The 21,590-nt window shown below is 37.8% G+C and overlaps 2 protein-coding genes across 7 annotated transcripts in view; one reads left to right on the top strand and one right to left on the bottom strand.

Annotated features, from left to right (window-relative positions):
• Positions 1 to 21,590, top strand: part of pds5a (PDS5 cohesin associated factor A) — a 485,752-nt gene that overhangs the window by 115,220 nt on the left and 348,942 nt on the right. The gene's annotated exons all lie outside the window — the stretch shown is intronic.
• si:dkey-92j12.5 overlaps positions 1,810 to 21,590 on the bottom strand; it is an 82,538-nt gene continuing 62,757 nt past the window's right edge. For all 6 annotated transcript variants that reach the window (XM_087237135.1, XM_087237138.1, XM_087237133.1 and 3 more), the window contains 12 exons: positions 21,195 to 21,554; positions 16,912 to 16,995; positions 14,797 to 15,020; positions 14,540 to 14,687; positions 14,370 to 14,441; positions 10,319 to 10,367; positions 10,187 to 10,230; positions 9,982 to 10,092; positions 8,013 to 8,117; positions 7,816 to 7,925; positions 3,078 to 3,201; positions 1,810 to 2,882 (listed from right to left, as the gene is read on the bottom strand). In XM_087237135.1, coding sequence (XP_087093261.1) covers positions 2,718 to 2,882; positions 3,078 to 3,201; positions 7,816 to 7,925; positions 8,013 to 8,117; positions 9,982 to 10,092; positions 10,187 to 10,230; positions 10,319 to 10,367; positions 14,370 to 14,441; positions 14,540 to 14,687; positions 14,797 to 15,020; positions 16,912 to 16,995; positions 21,195 to 21,554 — 1,596 coding nt within the window. In that variant the 3' untranslated portion in view covers positions 1,810 to 2,717. The remainder of the gene's footprint in view (positions 2,883 to 3,077; positions 3,202 to 7,815; positions 7,926 to 8,012; positions 8,118 to 9,981; positions 10,093 to 10,186; positions 10,231 to 10,318; positions 10,368 to 14,369; positions 14,442 to 14,539; positions 14,688 to 14,796; positions 15,021 to 16,911; positions 16,996 to 21,194; positions 21,555 to 21,590) is intronic.

The following is a 21,590-nucleotide window of genomic DNA, read 5'->3' as shown; positions in this document are numbered from 1 at the left end:
TTTTATTTTGCATGCTTTGACAACCTAAATATGCAACTGAACCACACGACAAGTGAATGCATAATGGAAGCGCTCAGTGTTAGTGATGCCATTAGCTCTGTCAGTTATAGCTTCATATTCATATTTGAGACTCAAATTAAAATGCTACAAATTTGTAACACTAGAAAAACAGCTGATGTGAAAAGAATCATGTCATGATCCTCAACTGTAGGACTTAAAGGCTCCAATATATACAGTTGAAGTCAGAATTATTAGCTCCCCTGAATTATTAGAACCCCTGTTTTTTTCCCCCCCAATTTCTGTTTAACAGAGAGTAGATTTCTTCAACACATTTCTAAACATAATAGTTTTAATAACTCATCTCTAATAACTGATTTGTTTTATCTTTGTCATGATAACAGTAAATAATATTTTACTAGATATTTTTTAAGAGACTTCTATACAGCTTAAAGTGACTTTTAAAGGCTTAACTAGGTTAATTAGGTTAACTAGGTGGGTAAGGCTAATTAGGCAAGTTATTGTATAACGATGGTTTGGTCTGTAAACTATCGAAAAAAGTTAGCTTAAAGGGGCAACTAATTTTGTCCAAAATTGTGTTAAAAAAATTAATAACTGCTTTCATTTTAGCCGAAATAAGACTTTCTCCAGAAGAAAAAATATTATCAGACATACTATGAAAATTTCCTTGCTCTGTTAAATATAATATGGGAAATGTTTAAAAAAGCAACAAAAATTCAAAGGGGGGCTAATAATTCTGACTTCAACTGTATTCATTTCAGAAGATTTGGAACGTATAGGATTTGTAGTTATTGAAAAAATATACTTTTATTGTGCTTATTGTCCATATATACCTCGGGTGTCAAACTCAATTCCTGGAGGGCTGCAGCCCGCAAGAGTTTAGTTCCAGCCTTGCTTCAATGCACCTATCTGTAGGTATAAAACGAGCCTAAAGCACTCGGGTAGGGCTGGGCTATTAATCGAAAACGACATTCAGAAGCTAAAATTGATCAAATTTTTTCCATAGTGATTTTTTTCAATTACTTTCCATATGTGAGACGTGACCCCGCTCTGTTAAGGGCTATGGCTGATTTCTTGTTACGTGGCATTTTGCAGCCACATCTAATCTCTGGTCAAGTAGGAAGATGGACCCATTCTTGAACCTTAATTTGCACTACATTGACGATGATTTAAAGCTGAGCCAGAGATGCCTTTAGAAGACATAAAACTTGTCAGTCAACTAAAAGTATATAAAATTAAAACTGAGTACTGTAAAACCCAATGAGTAAAGGCAACTCGAACTGATTGCTACAAACCATTAGAGTTATACAAACTAATCTATATAGTACTGTGAACTTACTCCGTTTAAGTTGAATTATTGAAGGGATTTAATTAACTTATTACCTTCAACATGGAGTTTAAAACTTTTCTAATGAGTAGAATTAACTTTCAGTCAATTTTAAGTTAACTACAATCATTTTAATTAAGTTGGCTGTTGGGTTTTACAGTACAGTAATCTTCCGTCAGGTGGTTGATTTAGAGCTCCACTGGCAAAAAAGAAAACTGGTAACTCCAACTGTGATTCATATTCATATTTTAAATTTGGACAATCAGTACTGTCAGATTCCAAGTATGATATTCATTATTTTTAAAGACGTGTTGTAGTATATATATATATATATATATATATATATATATATATTATATTATTATATTATTATATTTTTTATAGTTAAAATGTTTAATTAATCAAGACTTTGATTTTAGGCCAAATCGCTCAGTCAGATGTGTTTAATTAGGGTTGGAACTAAACTGTGCAGAGCTGTGGCCTTCCAGGAACTGAGTTTGACACCTGTGATATGTACGCACATTTCATGTACCTGCATTTATACAGTAGTCAACATTTAAAGTGGTTCAACGCATTTGATTGTCCTAAATCTATTGAATAACACTCATGCTTGTTTTAGGACAAGTTTGAACTTTTTCGATCCACTTTAAATGTTGACTATTGTAAACCTGCACCCAACTGCACTGAATCTGATTGCTTTAGAGGTCATTCCAGGCCAGCCATCTAATATTGTTGTAGTATCACTACAATAACTGTTGTACAGTTTGTAACGCTCTCCTCAGAATTTTTCACTGTGGGCTTTTAGGTGACAATGTAGCAGTTTAAACGTGTGTTTGTGTTTGACTAATTTCTTCAACATCAGTGATCTAGCTGTGATTCACCATGACCAATTCTTCCTGAATTTGATACTGGCTCTGGTGCCTTTATAATGGTTAAACAAGAGGTATAATTATTTATGCGTACAGTATGTCTAACAGGCCATCTTAATCTTGTGTTTTTGGATTTTTCTTCAAAAACTATATTTATTGAGACTAATAAGAGGATAATTATTTCAGTTTACCTTTAGGTTTTTTAAATCAACATATTAAACACGTCAATATTTCAGTAAAACAATGAAATCATCCTGCGGCCTCCTGGATGAGAACCACTGGTTTAGCACTAGTCTATTGGCTTCTCCCACTTTGCACATCTTACTTCCACATTTTTTTCCTAGATATCCTTGCAATTAAATAGATATATTAAAAAACTACACATTCCAGGAGACATTTTTGAGAAATACAGCTGGTAGAAGCAGTCTCCATAACACATTTAACAATCCGTCATCTTCTCTGTGAGAATCTTCTCGATGGGACCGTGTCATTGTGTGACATTATCAGCATGATGGTGGTCTTTTTGAGAGTACTTGTAGAATAACTGTCCCGCTGGTTTGTCTAAGGATCTCGACAGCCTCAGAATGAGTGACACCCTCCAGACTCTGTCCATTGACTGTCAGCAGCTGATCTCCACGCCGCAGACGCCCGTCCTCCACCGCAGCTCCCTGTGGAGAAACAGAACTGTAACACAAACACACATCTAGAGTTCCTTTCTCTGTCACGACTGTATGACACGGGTGGTGTCTGTGTGTGCACATGCTACGATTCATGCCAACGTCTATTTCTCTTTGTGTCCACAGAGCAGTCGAGAGATTTACACAACTAACATTTTTTCCCTTTCAGCCTTTTTCCAAGTGTACCTTGGGAAATATGTTCTTGACATAGATGGGCAAGTCACCATGGGAACTGCCAAATCCTCCTACGATGCTGAAGCCAAGCCCGGCGGAGCCACGTTCAAGAGTGATGGTCTGGTACTGAGGAGAACTTAAACACAGAAAGACAAATAGAATTTAACCCATTTTTCTTTATTCCAGAGACACCCTATTGGCAAACAGGGCAAAGATTAATCTCCTGGTAAAGTAAGAAAAGTGAAAAAAGGCAAGGCTAACACTTCTATTGAGCAGGGTGTGTGAATAGTCTGGCTGCCCTGGAGGGGAACTCCTTTATCAGAGCTCCAGTGTGTAGATTTCTGCTGACTCTACATTGGCTTTACAGAACTGCACATGCAGGCTTGCTCTCAAATATCTACAAGCAGACGTTTCAGGACAAAAAAAAAGTGCTATTTAAAATATTTGCTACTTAATGAAGTCATTGGACGCAGTGTTGGGATGAAACCAGTAATAAATCTTAAATGCAAGCATTAATTAGGGCCATTGTGAGCATACTGAACATCGTTCACTACGGTTCTGTATGATGACCTACTCTTTGGTTGCCAGTTTAAACTTTTCAGATGTGTAATAGTGAATAAAATGTAAATGGGCCTGAGGGGCAGCTACATAAAATGACTTTCTAAATCAAATGGAGTTTTATAATTGGTAAACTACAGAATTGATTATCTTGCTTTTCCAAAATACTAGACAAGGTCATATATTCATTAATTGGAGAAACCATGTCTGTGAGGATATCAATCTCTTATCAACAGTGTAAATCAAAAGTAACTAATTACAAATACTGAAATTACTGTAATGGAGTAGTTTTTCTAAGCAATTGAAATTTAAGTAGTTTTATAAATACTTTTACTTTCCCTTGAGTACATTTTTAGTGCAGTATTGGTACTTTTACTCCACTACTTTCCTTCAACCTGAAGTCACTACTTTATTATTTCTTGTCTATGGGCATTAGAAAAATCAGCCCTGTGATTCCTGTCCAATCAAATAACACATAGAAGGTAAATCGCATAATAACGAACTACCTCGACTACCATTTATAGTTGCAGAAAACTGTTTGGAAGCATTAAAAGTGTCCAAGAAGATGTTCAAAATCATTACACGGATTGACCCAGAGACTCACGAGATTCAGGTCACTGATGAGAGGATGACGGATGTTTACTGTATGATGACCGAAATGGCCTTAAACACCCAGCAGGCACAAGACGTCAACATGACGTCAGATTGACATTGTACCCCAACTTCGTAGGGATGTTGCATTTTGTTTGGAAAAGATAATCGGTTTGACATCAGAACTCAACGTCAGGCCAACGTCAATGTCCAACCTAAAATCAATCAAATATCAACGTCTACTGATGTTACAGCTTGCTGTTGTGTGGACGTTACCACTATGACGTCTATCAGATGTTGGATTTAAGACTTGACGAATAAATGTCTGTGTTTGATGTAAACATGATGTTGGTTTAAGATGAAGGCTGAATTTTGGTCACTTTCTAACACAACCTAAAATCAAATATCAATGTCATTTGAGGTTGTTATTGAATCTCAAAATAAGATTGTCCTTAGATGCTGGCTAGACTTGAATTTTGGTCACCTGACATCACCAACTAAATCTGAACTAATATTAATATCTGATGACGTGTGCCTGCTGGGCAATAACTAAATGCACTACAGAATGTTACGTTTACACAATCACATGTAAATACATCAGCTTCTTACAGCGTACTACTCACTACTCTGGAGTACTTTAAACAGGGCTACTGTTTACTCATACTTTGAGTAATATTCACAAGAGTTACTTTTACTCTACTTGCACTACATTTCATTCATTCATTTTCTTGTCAACTTAGTCCCTTTAATAATCCAGGGTCGCCACAGCGGAATGAACCACCAACTTATCCAGCAAGTTTTTACACAGCGGATGCCCTTCCAGCTGCAACCCATCTCTGGGAAACATCCACACACTCATTCACACACACACTATGGACAATTTAGCCTACCCAATTCACCTGTACCGCATGTCTTTGGACTGTGGGGGAAACCTACTGCACCACTGCCTCGCCCTGCACTACATTTTTAGTCAAGTAATGGTACTTTAAGTATGATTTTTCAGTACTCTTTCCACGACTGCTTATCAATCATGATTGCATCTTGCTGGACTTCAGTGTTGCCTCTAATGCTTCTGACCACAACATCCTCTGGAATGCTTGAAAATGATTTTGGCATTAGAGGAACTGCATTAGGATTGTTGATAGTTTGTTTCTGGCCATTATCAATTTGTAGCAGTAAATGAAGCGGTTTTATATCCATCACTATTTCAGTATGAAATACGGCAAGGCGCAGTACTTGGACCATTACTTTTCACCTTATTCATGCTTCTTCAGGGGAGGTATTGCGTTGGCTGATGTATGCTGAATAATAGAATTGGTGACTTTTGCAGAGATGCGTATAACTCAAATGAACTTGTTTTAATTTGACGCCCATGCTGATATTAATCTGAAATTCTGATCTAACCTAAATAATGTCACTATTGCCTTTTAGAGCACAACACACATTGTCAACATTGTAGAGTTTCTTATTTTTTCCAGATATTTTCCTGTTGATCTCTGAAGCTAATTTTACAGCTTTTGAGCTGATTAATTAGTTTTATCAATCACTAACAAGCACTTACCCATACTTCAGATACTTTATCTAAACTCTTAACACAGACTCACACCTACAATACACAATTGTTCAACTGGATATTTTTCTTCTCAAAAATATATTTTGCTAAATATATACTAACTCTTCTTTTCAAAAAAAGAACACATCTTTCTCTGCACACACTAACACTGGAAATCTGACTATTGTTGACTACAAAAACTGCAGAGATTTTAATGTTTCAATTTTACAGGTATTTGCATGCAAAACACACAATCCACCATTTTGACACTGAATTTCTTGGTTGGGAACTGTATTGTCCACATGTACAGGAATGTTTACATTCAACAGCATTCCAGCAACAAGCAAGTTTTTTCCTTTACTGTTTACGACAGGATGTACAGTAGAAACACGGTATGATAAACCAGAAACTTACAGTGAACAAAATATCCATAAAACACACAAGTGCATTGTGAAAAAAAAAAAAAAAACAGCAAAAAGTCTAGATAAAAGGGGGTGTAAGGTGTCTAAAAAAGCACAAATGACTGTTTCTAATTGGCCCAATTTACCAGCAAAGATATATTTCTGAGATATATTAATATTGTTCTTGAACTGATATGATTGCAGAAGCAGAAGTTTATACTGTATCTAAGGTTTGGAATATTGTTTTTGCTGTTGTGGGATGTTGCTTGTTAACATTTGTAAATACTGCAAAAACAATCCATTTTGTTGGAAGTTATAGCTTGTCTGTTTAGAAAATGTAAGCATTGTTGAAATGTGTTCACTGACAGCATATTTGGTGAAAACAACATGAAATGTGTGAATATATGGCCACAAAAGACAAATGCTGTGCTAATTGTGTTTAGAGTTTTAAATGTTTAAAAACTGGTTGATCAAACACTTGGGGTCCGTTCTTCGTACCTCGCTTAAATGATCTAAGATGATTTGGCAGATCCTGGATCTTTTAACCTTGATAACTGATCTCTCGCTAATTTGGTTCTTCAAACAAGTTCGCGAATCAGATTAGAATGTCTGGATGAACTGATCTGAGATCGCTGCGTGTGTTATGAAGGACAGACCTATCGATCCTCGAATCATGATAAGCAATGCAACGATTGGCTGACGGCACAGCAGCGTAATGACATCATCTGATTAATATTCAATTATCCATGTGAGCAAAATTACATCAAATTAGCAGTAAACGGCTTGTTAAATATGACATGCAATAACCTTCCACATTTGTTGTGAGCTGCAGGCTTTACACTTTCATGTGTCAAGAGTATCATCATGTTTTTCAATGCAAATCAATGTATTTAGTTCTACATTTAGAAAAGATTTCCTTTATTATAGTAGCCGTTTTTTTAAATCTGTGTAAAGAATAACTGGTTGTTTACAAAAGCATTTTGATATTGGTAAAGGCGTCTGCAACTTTTGTGAAGCATCAAATCACTGGCATATTAACTGTCAAAACATGTTTATGACTGCATAAATGTATTATTGCTTTAAAAAAGTCACATATTGTGCATTTCTATTATACACAATTTGTACTAAAGTGATCTAAAAAGTTCATATTAATAAGTTTTCTCTTTGCACCACCAGGTGGCAGTCTTTGTACTTTCATTTCGAGGGTGCAGATTGCATACGTTTTATTAATATGTATAACTTAATTTATTTTATTAATGACTATAACTTTATATATATGGTTAAAAATATGTACCATTTTCCCAAGTGTATAACTACTACTGTAAGAAAATATCAGAATTCAGAACATACTTTCTGTATTATCTTTGCTTGAACTGAGCCAATCTAATCCTGTTTATATGAATTGAACCTGCTCCCGATCAGGTTTAAGCTAGCAGAACTGTTGCTATGACAACAACTCTCGGATCAGCTTTGAAGAACGAAACGATCCTGGATCGTGTCAAATCGTCAATATCCAAATCCAGCTAACTGAGTAATCCACGTACGAAGAACGGACCCCTGTTAGCTACTAAAAAACTGTAATAAAAATAAGATAAGAGCAGTATAATCAAATATCCATAAAGCTTTATGTAGAGCAAACTATAAATACCTCTGGTGGTTGTGAGTAGTGTAATTTTCTGAGAGTCCAGGTGAGGAGTGAATTAAAGATGACCGATCTGTACTGATACTGGCTCCATCTGCACATCCACTCGGCATTACCTTTAATGAAACACACGTGTGTGACGGAGAATGATTGAACATTTGCTTCTGTTTTGTGTCTAAGATGTCTTGTCTGAAGACACGCACCTGCAGTGTCACTGCTCCGCTGCTGTTTTTCAGAAGGAAGCTTGCCTCAGCGACTGAGAGCCTTTCTGTTTGTGTCCCATTAATGCTGATGACTCTGGAACCCAGCTGAAAATACAATTCACAAATTCATTTTGAAGGCGGTGGAGGTAGTCACCACTTTACCATGAATGAGGTATTCAGTTTGGTGTCCTGTGATGTTTAGTGTATGTTTATTATTACTATTATTTTTGAAACTACTAAAATTAAGAAAAAAAAAAATTGAAATGAACTATATATATATATATATATATATATATATATATATATATATATATATATATATATATATATATATATAATACATTTGTTAAAAATAATTACTAAATATGATTTAAAAGGTGCCATAGAGCAGTGGGGACTCGTGGGACGATGACAGAGGGTAGCTTGGTGATTTCCAAAAGTGAAATAAATTGTATTAAACTATTAGAATTACCATATTTTATCCGTAACCCACAGAAGATAAAAATGGTAGTTAATAGTTACATAAAAAACAACAACAAATGAAAAGAGATCAGCCTTTTAATCATTTTTTCCTAGCATTTGGTGCATTTACATTAGGTTAACAACACAGCAATAGCGTCAGCTGCAGCAGATTCTTATTAGGTGAGGTTAATATTAAATGAAGCAAATTAATAAATTACAATAAAAATTATATGGACTGTTTTTTGTGTTGTCAATATGCTTGTGTTTATTTAGGGCTATCGTGCAATGTTTTTATATTTATAACCACCTCAGAGGAATTTGGGGCTTGCAAGTCACTGGCATTGTTATTTTGGGAGTCGCAGGCTAAAAAGTTAGTGAACTCCTGCCATAGAGTGCATTGATTTAATATCTTTAAATAGTACTCTGATATGTACATAGTAGGTTTGTGGCTTAGGTAAGTTCAAGCGTTCTTCAGAAATGGTTTTACATGTACATTTATAAGCACAGGATTTACCCCTTGAATGAAAAGCACGGTTTTGACCTTATTTGGAAGGATCATAAATATTAATGACTCTACTCTGACACTCAGCAGCTTGTGTCAGTTACTGCTGTCTCTCTCACAAACACAGTGAGTGTGAAGTAGTCTGACATACACGGATACAAAATAATCATAAAGTACTTCAGTTATCAAAGTGCCTTATCAAACGACAGATGTTTTAACTGAAGTGGAGGAAAGATTAAGGTTAGGAGTGGTTGAGTGTGTGAGTTGTCCGTGGGCATACTCACAGTATGTATAGTTGCCTTGAACCAGGCCAAAGCACGCTTGTCCCCCCTCCGTTCTCCCCCGATGGCCCGCACTCAAATTAAATTCGGGCTTGGGTATGCTTACATCATCGATGATGCGCTGTTCAGTAAGCGCTCTCGCTCAGCACAGTGGAGATTTCTTTAGTTATATCGGTTTAGTCGCTTGTTATGCAGTGACACGCAGTCAAATATTTTGCTGAACAGATCAGCCACTTTTCACACTCATAAACAATCATAAAGTCCTCGTGCTGCATGAATTAGGATGGTTTGCTGAAGGTGCAGCTGTGCAAGTGAGGGGCTTGCGTCTTTAATAAACTACGACAGTTTGCGTTCATTGAACAGTAAGAATGATTAATAAATCCATATCAAACAGTCCCTTAAAAGTCACGTCTCGCTTTCAGTTTTGAACTTAGGCACGTTTTGCACTCACACACAAGCGTACCGCGCCAAAGCCCAAGTGAACCATGCTCAGGCACACCTCTTCCAACCGGGCCAGGGCCGGCCAAGTGAACTGTGCCTGAGCCCGATTCAGAGCACTCACACTTCTCCGGGAAACGGGTCTGGGCATGGTTCGGATAGCATAGTGTAAGTAGGCCCTGCAGGAAACTAAGGCCCTGTCCACACAGTCTACTCTTCTACACCTGACATCAAACATTTTCAGCACATAAAAAAAGAAGCCTTTTTCCCACCATTCTCTCTGTACCTGCAAAAGTCCTGAGCGTGCGGCCAGCGTGCTTGCGTCCAGCTTAGAGATGTACATTCCTGCATGTCCCAGCGTGTCTCTCACTCTCAGCTCCACAGAGTCACACTCATGCTGAGAGAGAATACAGTCACTGCTGGATTATACATTTACTGCAGCGGCATGCCTCACATTGCTGCTCTAAAAGGGCATACCAAATCAAACCTACCTTCTGAACAGTGACAGTTCTGATATCGACGTTCCCGTCCACAGCTGCAGAAAGATGAAAACACTGACTCACCGACTGCATGGATGAACACAACTGAACAGAGAATGAATGTGTGATGTGACAGTTTCTTACAATCGTGTGTGTTGAGACAGGAGAACAGAGGGACGTCCACTTCACCCACCTGCCACAAACACAGATACAAGCTGACTGTGTTCAGACATCTGAGATAAAAGTTGTGCTTCTGTGGTGTGCATACATGTATGTGTATAATATGTGTGCATAGCATGACAAGACTACCAGTGCATTTGAGGGTTCCCTACTATGTTGTATGCCAGCAGACTTGGACTACTGTATTTGGAAAACAGTAAGTGAGAAGTCCCTGGATGACCTGCTACTTCTGGCAATATTCTGAAGAGTGCGTCTGATGGACCCTTTACTATTCCATTAGGCCACAGGAGAGCATTTAGGAATGTAAATGAGGCGAGGCAGCAGATGCATGTACAGTACAGTGATAATGTGATACTGATAACATGCTGTGTGTAACACATTGAAATTCCAGTCATACTACTCAAATTCATACTATATAGGTAGAGCTGGGTGAATTGGCCTAAAATATAAATCTGGATTATTTAAAAATTGAACTCGACTACGATTAATAAACGATTATTTTATTTATTTATTTTATTCTTTTGTTCTCATAGTTCACTGATAAGTTTTGCACAGTAAATATGTTCACATACAAGTGAGAGATTTCTGAATGAAGGGTGCATTACGTGAAGTTTATTTATAAACAAATTTCGAGAGGTTCACGTGCTTATGATTGTTCACAGCTGTTCCAACTTTAGCTAATGACTAATTAGCCTATCAGACGATCCTTAACTCACTATAAATAACTAGACTTTTCTCATCTCAATATCTTTGTCTTGAAGAAACCCCCCTCACCCAACCCTACTTTCCCTCCTTTCAAACGGGCGACACGGTGGCCAGCGATTAGCGCTGTTGCCTCACAGCAAGAATGCCCCTGGTTTAACTCCCTTCCAATTCAGGCAACATTTCTGTGCGGAGTTAGCTCATTCTCCCTGTGCTCGCGTGGGTTTTCCACGGGTCCTCCGGTTTCCTCCCACAGTTCAAAAACAAGCCCCCTAAACAATTAATCCAAAATATTTTAGCCAAGCTCTAAGTACACCTTCTCAGCATCCATATCTGACACTTCGCTACAATAAGCAGGAGGGGGAGTCATCGAGATCTACCTGAGCTCAAACTCCCCTCTCGCCCTGCAACGGGAGTGAGCCCAGGGCTCGAGGATCTTATAAGCTCAGGGCTCTCTCCCGGGACAGCACGCCAAACAAGCTTTATTATCAATCATCAGCTAAGTGGAAACTCTTGAATTGATTTTAAAATAATTGAAGGAAACACACCATCTACTATCTATGATTATTTATTGAACATCAATGTTAAACAACTGAAATTAAAACATACATTGCCTGAAACCAACAGTCACAATACCTTGCACTTTTGGAAACACCATTAATTATTTTCAATGTTTTTCATATTAAAAGACGAAAATTTTTCTAAATAAAATAACTCTTGTATAAATCCTGTAAATAATATTTTAGCATTTCTTGCATCTTCTGTAAACAAATATTTTCATATAAATAATATTTTTTTAATAGAAAAAATTGCCATCTCAAGGCATCTCTGGTGCAGCTTCCAATCATCTTCAGTGTAGTGCAAACGTGTGACAAGTAGTTAAATGTTTTCATAGGTGTGTCAAAACACACCCGAGCATTAGACACAGAAGTTTAAATCAGCCTTAACAGAGCGGGGTCATGTGACCACACACGGTAGGGAAAGTAATTGAAAAAATGTATTCATAGGTTAAAATGATTGATTTATAGGTTAATATGATATTATGAATGTCGATTTCAATTAATCAACCATCCCTATATATAGGACACTTTTATAAAGCTTAAATTCAAATGTAGATCAGACAGTATGCAATACTGAATGCACTGTAAATCACAGCCACATACACTGCCATTCAAAAGTTGGAGAGGTGTTGGAAAAGTTTCAAGAAAAGTTTGAGAGATGTCTTACCATGTGCTCCATAAAGCTGCAATTAATGCATTTGCATACTCACGCTGTGAATTGTTATTACAGCTAAAAACCAATTTCTATTCTATTTTTTTTTAATATGAAATGTTTTCCTCTTACAGCTAAGTTGATTTTTCAGCAACATTACGTCAGATTGTCTCTTAATCGTTTTAATTTGCCTTTTTGGTCATCATTTCTTACATTTTCAATTGTGACCACTGTATTATTAGCATTGAACAGTTCTTCTGCTTATATGTTTTGTGGAAACCAAATAACCGAATAATCCAACAGAACAGCATTTGTTTAAAAAATAAATCTTATGCATTATTAATGTCATCATGTGACTTGCTTACTCACTCATTTTCTTTCATGCCAATTGTCTTTCCAGCCGCAACTTAGCACAGAGAATTCAACCCATACACTCTCACATTCACATACACATGCTCATACATTCATTTATTCATTTTCTTTTCAGCTTAGTCCTTTCATTAATCAGGGGTTGCTACAGCGGAATGAACCGGCAACTTATCCAGCATATGTTTTTACACAGCGAATGCCCTTCCAGCTGCAACCCATCATTGGGAAACATTCATACACACTCATTTACACACATACACCATGGACAATATAGCTTACCCAGTTCACCTATGGTGCAAGTCTTTGGACTTGCGGAGGAAAGCGGAGCACCCGGAGGAAACTCCCACAAACAAGGGGAGAACATGCAAACTCCTGACAGAAATGCCAACTGACCCAATCAAGGTTCGAACCAGCAAACTTCTTGCTGTGAGGTGATCATGCTAACCACTGCGCCAACCCACTCAGCCCCCTTCCCCCTGTAATATAATAATGTATCTCCTAATATAGAAACTGCACGCTTATTGCTTTCTTGGATGTATTCTTTTTTTTCTTTTCTTAATTTTAGTTACCCGAATAAGGGTGCTCAATTCAATTCATCTTTATTTCTATAGCCCTTTTTACAATGTACATAGTGTCAAAGCAGCTTAACATAGATAAAGTTCTAGTCAATTTAGTTCTGTTGTCACAGTTGAAGTTGAGATGATGGAGGGGTAACCACTTGAACCATCAAAAGCTACAGTATGTCCTGATATAATTTTAATTTCTTTTTTTCATTCATTCATTTTCTTTTTTTCGGCCTAGTCCCTTTATTCATCAAGGGTCGCCACAGCGGAATGAACCATCAACTTATCCAGCATATGTTTTATACAGCGGATGCACTTCCAGCTGCAACCCAACACTGGAAAACACCCACACAGTCTTGCATTCATACACATACACTATAACCAATTTAGTTTATTTAATTCACCAATACCATGTGTCTTTGGACTGTGGGGGAAACTAGAGAACCCAGAGGAAACCCACGAGAACATGCAAACAGAAATGCCAACTGAACCAGCTGAAACCAGTGACCTTCTTGATGTGAGGCAACAGTTCTAACCACTGAGCCACCGTGTCGCCTTCTGACAGAGTTTCAAACCAAAGAAAATAAGCTCACTTGAGTGCTCATCGAACAGGATCAAGCTATTTTTTACACAACAGCAAATATTTATTCTATACATAATAAAAAAAAAATTAAAATAAAACTTAATTTAAAAAAAAAATTAAAAAAAAAAAATTTTAGTGGCACAGTAGGTAGTGCTGTCGCCTCACAGCAAGAAGGTTGCTGCTATTGTGGAGTTTGCATGTTCAGGTAGGCTAAACTGTCCATAGTGTATAAGTGTATAAGTGTAAATGAGTGTGTGTGGATGTTTCTCAGAGATGGGTTGCAGCTGGAAGGGCATCCGCTGCATCTGCTGGATAAGTTGGCGGTTCATTCCGTTGTGGTGACCCTAGATTAATAAAGGGACTAAGCCGAAAAGAAAATGAATGAATGAAAATAAAATAAAAAAATCGTCTATCCCAGTTGATTGGGTGGCCACTTGAGTGGGCCAGTATACTGAACCTATTGCAGAGCATACTTTGAACCCTTTATAGAACATTCTCTTTAATTATAACGCATGCATATGTATTATTGTAGTTCAAAAGGACAGTACAACAGGAGTGATCCAGTTGCAGAGTATAATGTGTTTACCTGATCTCCATATGAGTAGTGGGATGAAGCTTTGAAGCGCGCCACCTCCAACAGCACAGACCCACTACACCTCTACCACACACGCACACACACAAGACCATAATTAGCTGTGTTATTATGATGATGATGATGAAGGGAATGCAGTAATGATGGAGTGTGTTTTTGTGCACCTGCAGCAGTGCGCTGGCGTGGTCCTGTGATGCGGCTCGGATGTCCTCTCCATTCACCGACAAAATCTGGTCACCTAGCAACAGTCTCCCATCCACATCTGCAGCCCCTCCCCTCGTTATCTCAGAAACAAAGATTCCAGTGTCATTCCTGCAAGACGTGCAGAAAAATATGAATTCGGATGAATCATAAAGCAGCTCATTCTATGCATTATTCATGGCCTATAGCGTGCGCTTCTGTATATAGCAGACTGACTCACATTTTACCCACAATGCAAAGTCCCAGTCCCTGTCTTGGTTGGAGGTTTAGCTCCACATTGAAGAGGTCCCACATGTCCTCAGGCGTGTGCTTCTGGCTCGTGTGTTTGGAGTGCTTTTCTGTCACATGGTCTCTGTAGATACTCAATCGTACCCGTTGCGGACTCAAGCGCAGGACACTCAAGGCCTCCTCGTGAGTGGCCATTCTCAGATCAATGCCGTTCACCTGGAGGAGAGAAGAGATAGAAATACACGAGAGCTATTCAAAGAAACATGAAAAGCAAAAGTTTAGAGACACTTTCTCTAAATTCCATCTTACAAGAACTCAATAAGGAAAATGATGTTTACTATACATGTAGGCTTCAACTTTAAATAAGTCTTTAAATAACTCATTTTTTAAACATCTTTTGCACAATATTAAACCTTAAATATCTCTTGTGCACAATATCCTGCACAACATTGTTCAGTCTCATGTAAAAGTACTTGTATAGCCTGTCTCATATGTATAGTTACAGTGCATCCAGAAAGTATTCATAGCGCTTCACTTTTTCAACTTTTTTTAACGTTACAGCTTTATTGCAAAATGGATTAAATTAATTTATTTTCTCAAAATTTCACACACAAAACTCCATATTGACAATGTGATTTTTTTTTAATTGTTGCAAATTTATTAATAATAAAAAACCTGAAAAATCACATGTACATAAGTATTTACTGCCTTTGCTCAATACTTTGTTGATGCACTTTCGGCAGCAATTACAGCCTCAAGTCTTTTTGAATATGAGCTGAATAGTTTGGCCCACCTGTCTTTGGAAGTTTTTGCCCATTCCTCTTTGCAGTACATCTCAAGCTCTATTAAGTTGGATGTGAAGTAACAGTATACAGCCATTTTCAGATCTCCCCAGAGATGTTCTAAAGTATTTAGGTCTGGACTCTGGCTGGGCCACTCAAGGATATTCACCAAGTTGTTGTGAAGCCACTCCATTGATATTTTAGCAGTTTGCTTTGGGTTATTGTCCTGCTGGAAGATGAACCATCGCCCCAGTCTGAGGTCAAGAGAACCCTGAAGCAGGTTTTCATTCAGGATGTCTCTGTACATTGCTGCATTCATCTTTCACTCTGTCATGACCAGTCTTCCAGCTCCTGCTGCTGTTGAAAAACATCTCTACAGCATGATGCTGTCAAACCCATGCTTCACTGTAGGGATAGTACTCGCCTGGTTTTCTCCAAACGTAAAGTCTGGCATTCATTCCAAAGAGTTCTATTTTATCCTCTTCATACCTAAGAATTTAGTTTCTTGTGGTCTGAGAGTCCTTCAGATGCCTTTTTGGCAAGGTCCAGGTGGGGCTTCCATCTGGCCCCTCTACCATACAGGCCTGATTGTTGAGATGGTTGTCCTTTTGTAAGGTTCTCTTCTCTCCACAGAAGAACACAGGAGCTCAGAGTGACCATCGAGTTATTGATCACCTCCCTGACTAAGGCCCTTCTCCCCCGGACACTCACTTTAGATTGCCGGCCAGCTATAGGAAGAGTCCTGGTGGTTCCAAACATCTTCCACTTACAGATGATGGAGGCCACAGTGCTCATTGTAACTTTCAGAGCAGCAGAAATTTTTCTGTAACCTTCCCCAGCCTTGTCCCTTAAGACAATCCTTTCTCGGAGGTCTACAGACAATTAGTTTATCTTCATTTTATTTTGTGCTATGACATGCACCCTGGGACCTTATATAGACATGTATATGCCTTTTCAAATCATGTCCAATCAACTAAATTTACCACAGGTGAACTCCAATAAAGCTGCTGAAACACCTCAAGACTGATCAGTGAAAACAGAATTTACCTGAGCTCAAATTAGAGCTTCATGGCAAAGGCTGTCAATACTTGTGTATATGTGATTTTTCAGGTTTTTTTATTTATAATAAATTTACAACAATTTCAAAAAATTTTTTTTTACACTGTCATTATGGGGGTTATAATTAAAAGTTTAATCCTGAAATGTTTAGTTTATTTAAATTAGGTTATAAATGTGTGTTTTATACACAAATTTGTAGATGTTCTATTTAAAGAGATCAAGAAACTATATTGTGTACTTTACTGGTGAATGCTGAAGCTTTTTACCTCTAGAATATGATCTCCTGCCCACAAACGACCATCTCTATGTGCTGCACCATCTTTATTCACTTCATGAATCACTATTACACCCTGAAAAAGAAAAAAGAGAGAAAGACAAATACTGGAGTGAAAAGTTGAATTAAAATGTTGAAATTTTTTAATAAAATAATGCACTTAAGCTGTCATACACCTAGTGGGGAAACATTTTTTTGTAATCTTCAAATCTGTTCTTTGTTTGTTCATTCAAAATCCAAAGCTTTGTTCATTTCTACATGATAAAGCACCAGATATGCAGAGAAATAAAAGAAAATCTTTTTCTCATTCTAATTTATTTTGATTCTGGGAAAATTTTTTTTTGGGCTGTCATGGTGGCGCAGTGGGTAGCACGATCGCCTCACAGCAAGAATGTCACTGGTTTGAGCCTCGGGATGGGTCAGTTGGCATGTCTGTGTGGAGTTTGCATGTTCTCCCCATGTTCATGTGAGTTTCCTCTGGGTGCTCCGGTTTTCCCACCAGTCCAAAGACATGCTGTACAGGTGAATTGAATAAGCTAAACTGTCCGTAGTGTATGTGTGTGAATGAGTGTGTATGGGTGTTTCCCAGTGATGGGTTGCAGCTGGAAGGGTGTCCCCTGCGTAAAACATATGCTAGATAAGTTGGCTGTTCATTCTACTGTGGCGACCCCAGATTAATAACGGGACTAGGACGAAAAGAAAATGAATGAAAATTTTTAATTTGAGTTAAAAGCTGATGAGCCTTATGAACAGCAGAGCAGCTCTGGTCTTCTGTAAAATTCCACGTAAAAAATTTAACAAAAATTACAACTATTGAGCAAACATACTACAGAATAGAGCAAATGTTTAGATCACTTAACAGATTAAATAATAGGTGCTTCGTAAATAATACAAATAGCCTCATGCGTATTGTTTTGAGGTTTCAAATCCTTCAGTTAACATTTCTGTCAACAAACGCGTTAGCTGTAATCAGTAAGTAGTTTCTTTGTTTAAAACCGAGAAAAAGCTGAAATCTTCCTGTACATAAGTCACAGTTTTATTTGTTTTAATTTGTTAAGAAAAAAAACAACAATTTACAACAGTATCAGAAAGGAGGTCAATCAATAATACTTATCTGTTTCCTTTTCAAAGATATTTCATGTCTTTTCATGAGTTGCATTTTCTTCTGAATGGGAAACTGTTATCCTGAACTGTTCAAACACTAAAACATACTATTAGCAATAGCAAAGGCTGGGGTTTGCTTGCCAAAATGTATTTTTAAAACCTGTTTAAGGATTTTTTTTATGGGGGAGTGCGTCACGGTGGCTCAGTGGGTAGCACGATCTCCTCACAGTAAGAAGGTCACTTGGTTCGAGCCCCAACTGGGATAGTTGGCATTTCTGTGTGGACTTTGCATGTTCGCCCCATGTCTGCTTGGGTTTCCTCCGGGAGCTCCAGTTTCCCCCACAGACCGAAAACATGTGCTATAGGTGAATTGAATAAGCTAAATTGGCCGTAGTGTATGTGTGTGAAATCAAGAGTGTACGGGTGTTTCCCAGCGTTGGGTTGCAGCTGGAAGGGCATCAGCTGCATGAAACATATGCTGGATAAGTGTGGCGACCCTTGATCAATAAAGGGTCTAAGCTGAAAAGAAAATTAATGAATGTTTTTTGGGGGAGCTAGACAGCCATAATCTAATCCAAGCATATTATATTACACCTGCGAATTGCAGACGAGATGATAAGTTTGAACTGGTTTGGAGTTTAAGTCTTGTCCACTGCAGCTAAACAGGGCTGAGCCTGACCAGAACCTGAATGGGAGACCACATGGGAAAAGTAGGTTGCTGATGGAAGTGGTGCTAGTGAGAGCAGCGGTGGGGCACTGTACTGTAGAAAGTGCCGATCTTTGGATGAGAGGTTAAAATGAGGTCCTGACCCTCCGTGGTCATTAAAAATCCCACAGCACTTCTCGATAAGAGTAGGGATGTAACCCCAGTGTCATGGCCAAATTCCCTCCATCAGCCCTTTCCCATCATAGCCTCCTAACAATCACCATCCACTGAATTAGCTTTATCACTCTCCTTTTAATGGCCATGAAAAATGTGAATTAATTAATTAAATATTATATATGAAATAATTGTATTTTTAAACTTGATTTAGTTTCTCTTTTTTTTCGGTTATAAATGTAAATTATTTTTAAAATTGAGATTCATACTACATCAGAATTCATGAACTTTCCTTTAAGGTTTGTTAGTATAGGACAATATCTCGGCTTTAAAATTCTGACATCTGAGGGTTAAATCATTCATTCATTCATTTTCTTTTCGGCTTGGTCCCTTTATTAATCTGGGGTCGCAACAGCGGAATGAACCACCACCTTATTCAGCACATGTTTCATGCAGCGTATGCCATTCCAGCCACAACCTATGACTGGTAAACAGTCATTTACACACTACGAACAATTTTAGCCTACCCAATTTAACCCTGCATGTCTTTGGACTTGTTGGGGAAACCGGAGCACCCAGAGGAAACCCATGTGAACATGGGGAGAACATGCAAACTCCACACAGAAATGCCAACTGACCCAGCCGAGGCTCAAACCAACGACCTTCTTGCCTTGAGTCGACAGCACTACCTACTGCGCCATCGCATTACCCAACTGAAGGATCAATAAAATCTAAATACTGAGAAAATCACCTTCAAAGTCATTCAGATTATGTTCTTAAATATATTTACATTAGAACATCTACAAAATAGCTTCATGAAACAAGATCTTTGATTAATAATCTGATGATTTTTGGTCTAAAAGAAAAATCGATAATTTTGACAATACAATATTTTCAATGTATTCAATTCTATTCAATTCAATTCAAGTTTATTTGCAGAGTAGGAGTTTTGTATATGTTGGACTGTATATAAACATAGTTAACCTGCAGTTATACAATAGTGTCTTTCCAAAAAGGAGATCTTTGTGTATAATACATGTTCAACGAAGTGTATTTGTCCTCGAAGGGAAATATATGGAGAGTAAATGTAAAGTGAAGTATATTCAAAAATACTTGTGTAACATAAGACTGGTTTAAGGTCACATATTTTTTCTAGAATGTTATACATCAGGAGCCATGGGTATCTATATTAGCAAAAAAAGAAAGTTAATTGCTACAGAATGTGGTATACGCACACTGACTTTTCATTTTCAGTCAACCCAAGCGCTGCCGTGTCATTACAAAATCACCATGTTAAGATTCGATTTCTTTAAAAATCATCACTGCCTGATTGAAATAGGATAAAAAGTGGCTTTCAGACCAGACAAGAAGCACTGCATTAAATTCCTTTTTTGCGCCATGTCTTTAAAATATGGAATTTTTTTTTACCCCAGTATTTTCAATGGAGTTTCTGTGCTAGCCTGCTGCTACTGACGGCACTTGCATCTACCTGCCTAAATGAGTAAATGAATGCTTAAGTCTGTCTAATTGATATTTGTTAATTACATTGCAACATCGGTGCTGTAAAAGAAACCTTATGAAATTGAAAAAAGTCACATAAAACTCTCACCAGAACTCATTGGCTGAAAAAAACTAGCAGTGCATATAGCCCGTTTCAACATTCTTTAGAATATCTTGATAACAACATGACAACAGTTTATGTGAACAATGTGTTTAAGTGTTGTAACTATTTATGACCCTGTAATTATACTTTCTAAAATTGCAGGGAAGGTCTTTTTTTTAGAAATGATTTTCTTTTGCTTTCTTTTTTGCTTTTTTGTTGGATGTATAAACCATTACACACTTTCTCATTACAAACTTGAGAATATATTTGATGCGTGATGCACTTTTTAATTTTGAGCAACTTAAACTCGCAGCACTTGCAGATGTATTTTGCTTTAAAGCAATATTTACTGCAAAGTGAGCTGCTCCACGATGCTGAAAACAGTTATCATGAGCTGCTCACATGAAAAGAAAACATTATGTTGTTACAAATCAGATTACATATTTATTCAATATGATTACAACACAGTCTTTGCTGTGAACCAATAATCAGGTTAAACCACATTACAGTCTCAGTCATTGTCAGATTTAATAAAAAGTTAGGGGCCAAGTTGAAGGCAATTCAGTTTCATATACTCGCTAAGGCTTAGTTTTCTACTCTATCATATATACTGCTTATTTAGTGATAATTGTAGGGCCTGCTGACAGCAAGTGGTCACATGGGCGAACTCACTGAAGTATTGCTGTTGTTAACATTGTGTGTATTTGATAGTCAGGTTTGCATTAAAGTTTCCTTTACAGTTTCTCACCAGCAGTGTGTTGCAGCCTCCTACTATGCTGAGGCCAAGCCCCGTGGTGCCCTTGCAGATATCCACAGTATTAATACAGCCAGGTATGATGGGACATGTCAGCGGGTCAGAGCTCACAGAACACTGTGCCCGGTGAGAAGTGCTGTGAGGCCAGATGCGAGAGCTCTGATTGGCTGTGCTCTCATCTGCTGATGAAATGCCTGATGACTGAGGAGGAATGCAGCGGCTGATGGGCGTCTGACTGGCAGGATGACAGGACGCCTGATGATTGGATGTGGCATTGATTGGAGCAGGAAGACCAACGTTGAGGCTCTCTGAGGAGCGAGACTTCAGTTTATCTTCTCTGGTGATCCTTCCATCCTATCGACAAACAGAAACGTGAGGAGAATGGCAATG

Source organism: Danio rerio, chromosome 1 (genome assembly GCF_052040795.2).
Source record: "Danio rerio strain M-AB ecotype USA chromosome 1, GRCz13ab, whole genome shotgun sequence".
Classification (NCBI taxonomy): domain Eukaryota; kingdom Metazoa; phylum Chordata; class Actinopteri; order Cypriniformes; family Danionidae; genus Danio; species Danio rerio.
The sequence above is the reverse complement of the archived record's forward strand: the minus strand, read 5'-3'. Positions and strand labels throughout refer to the sequence as shown.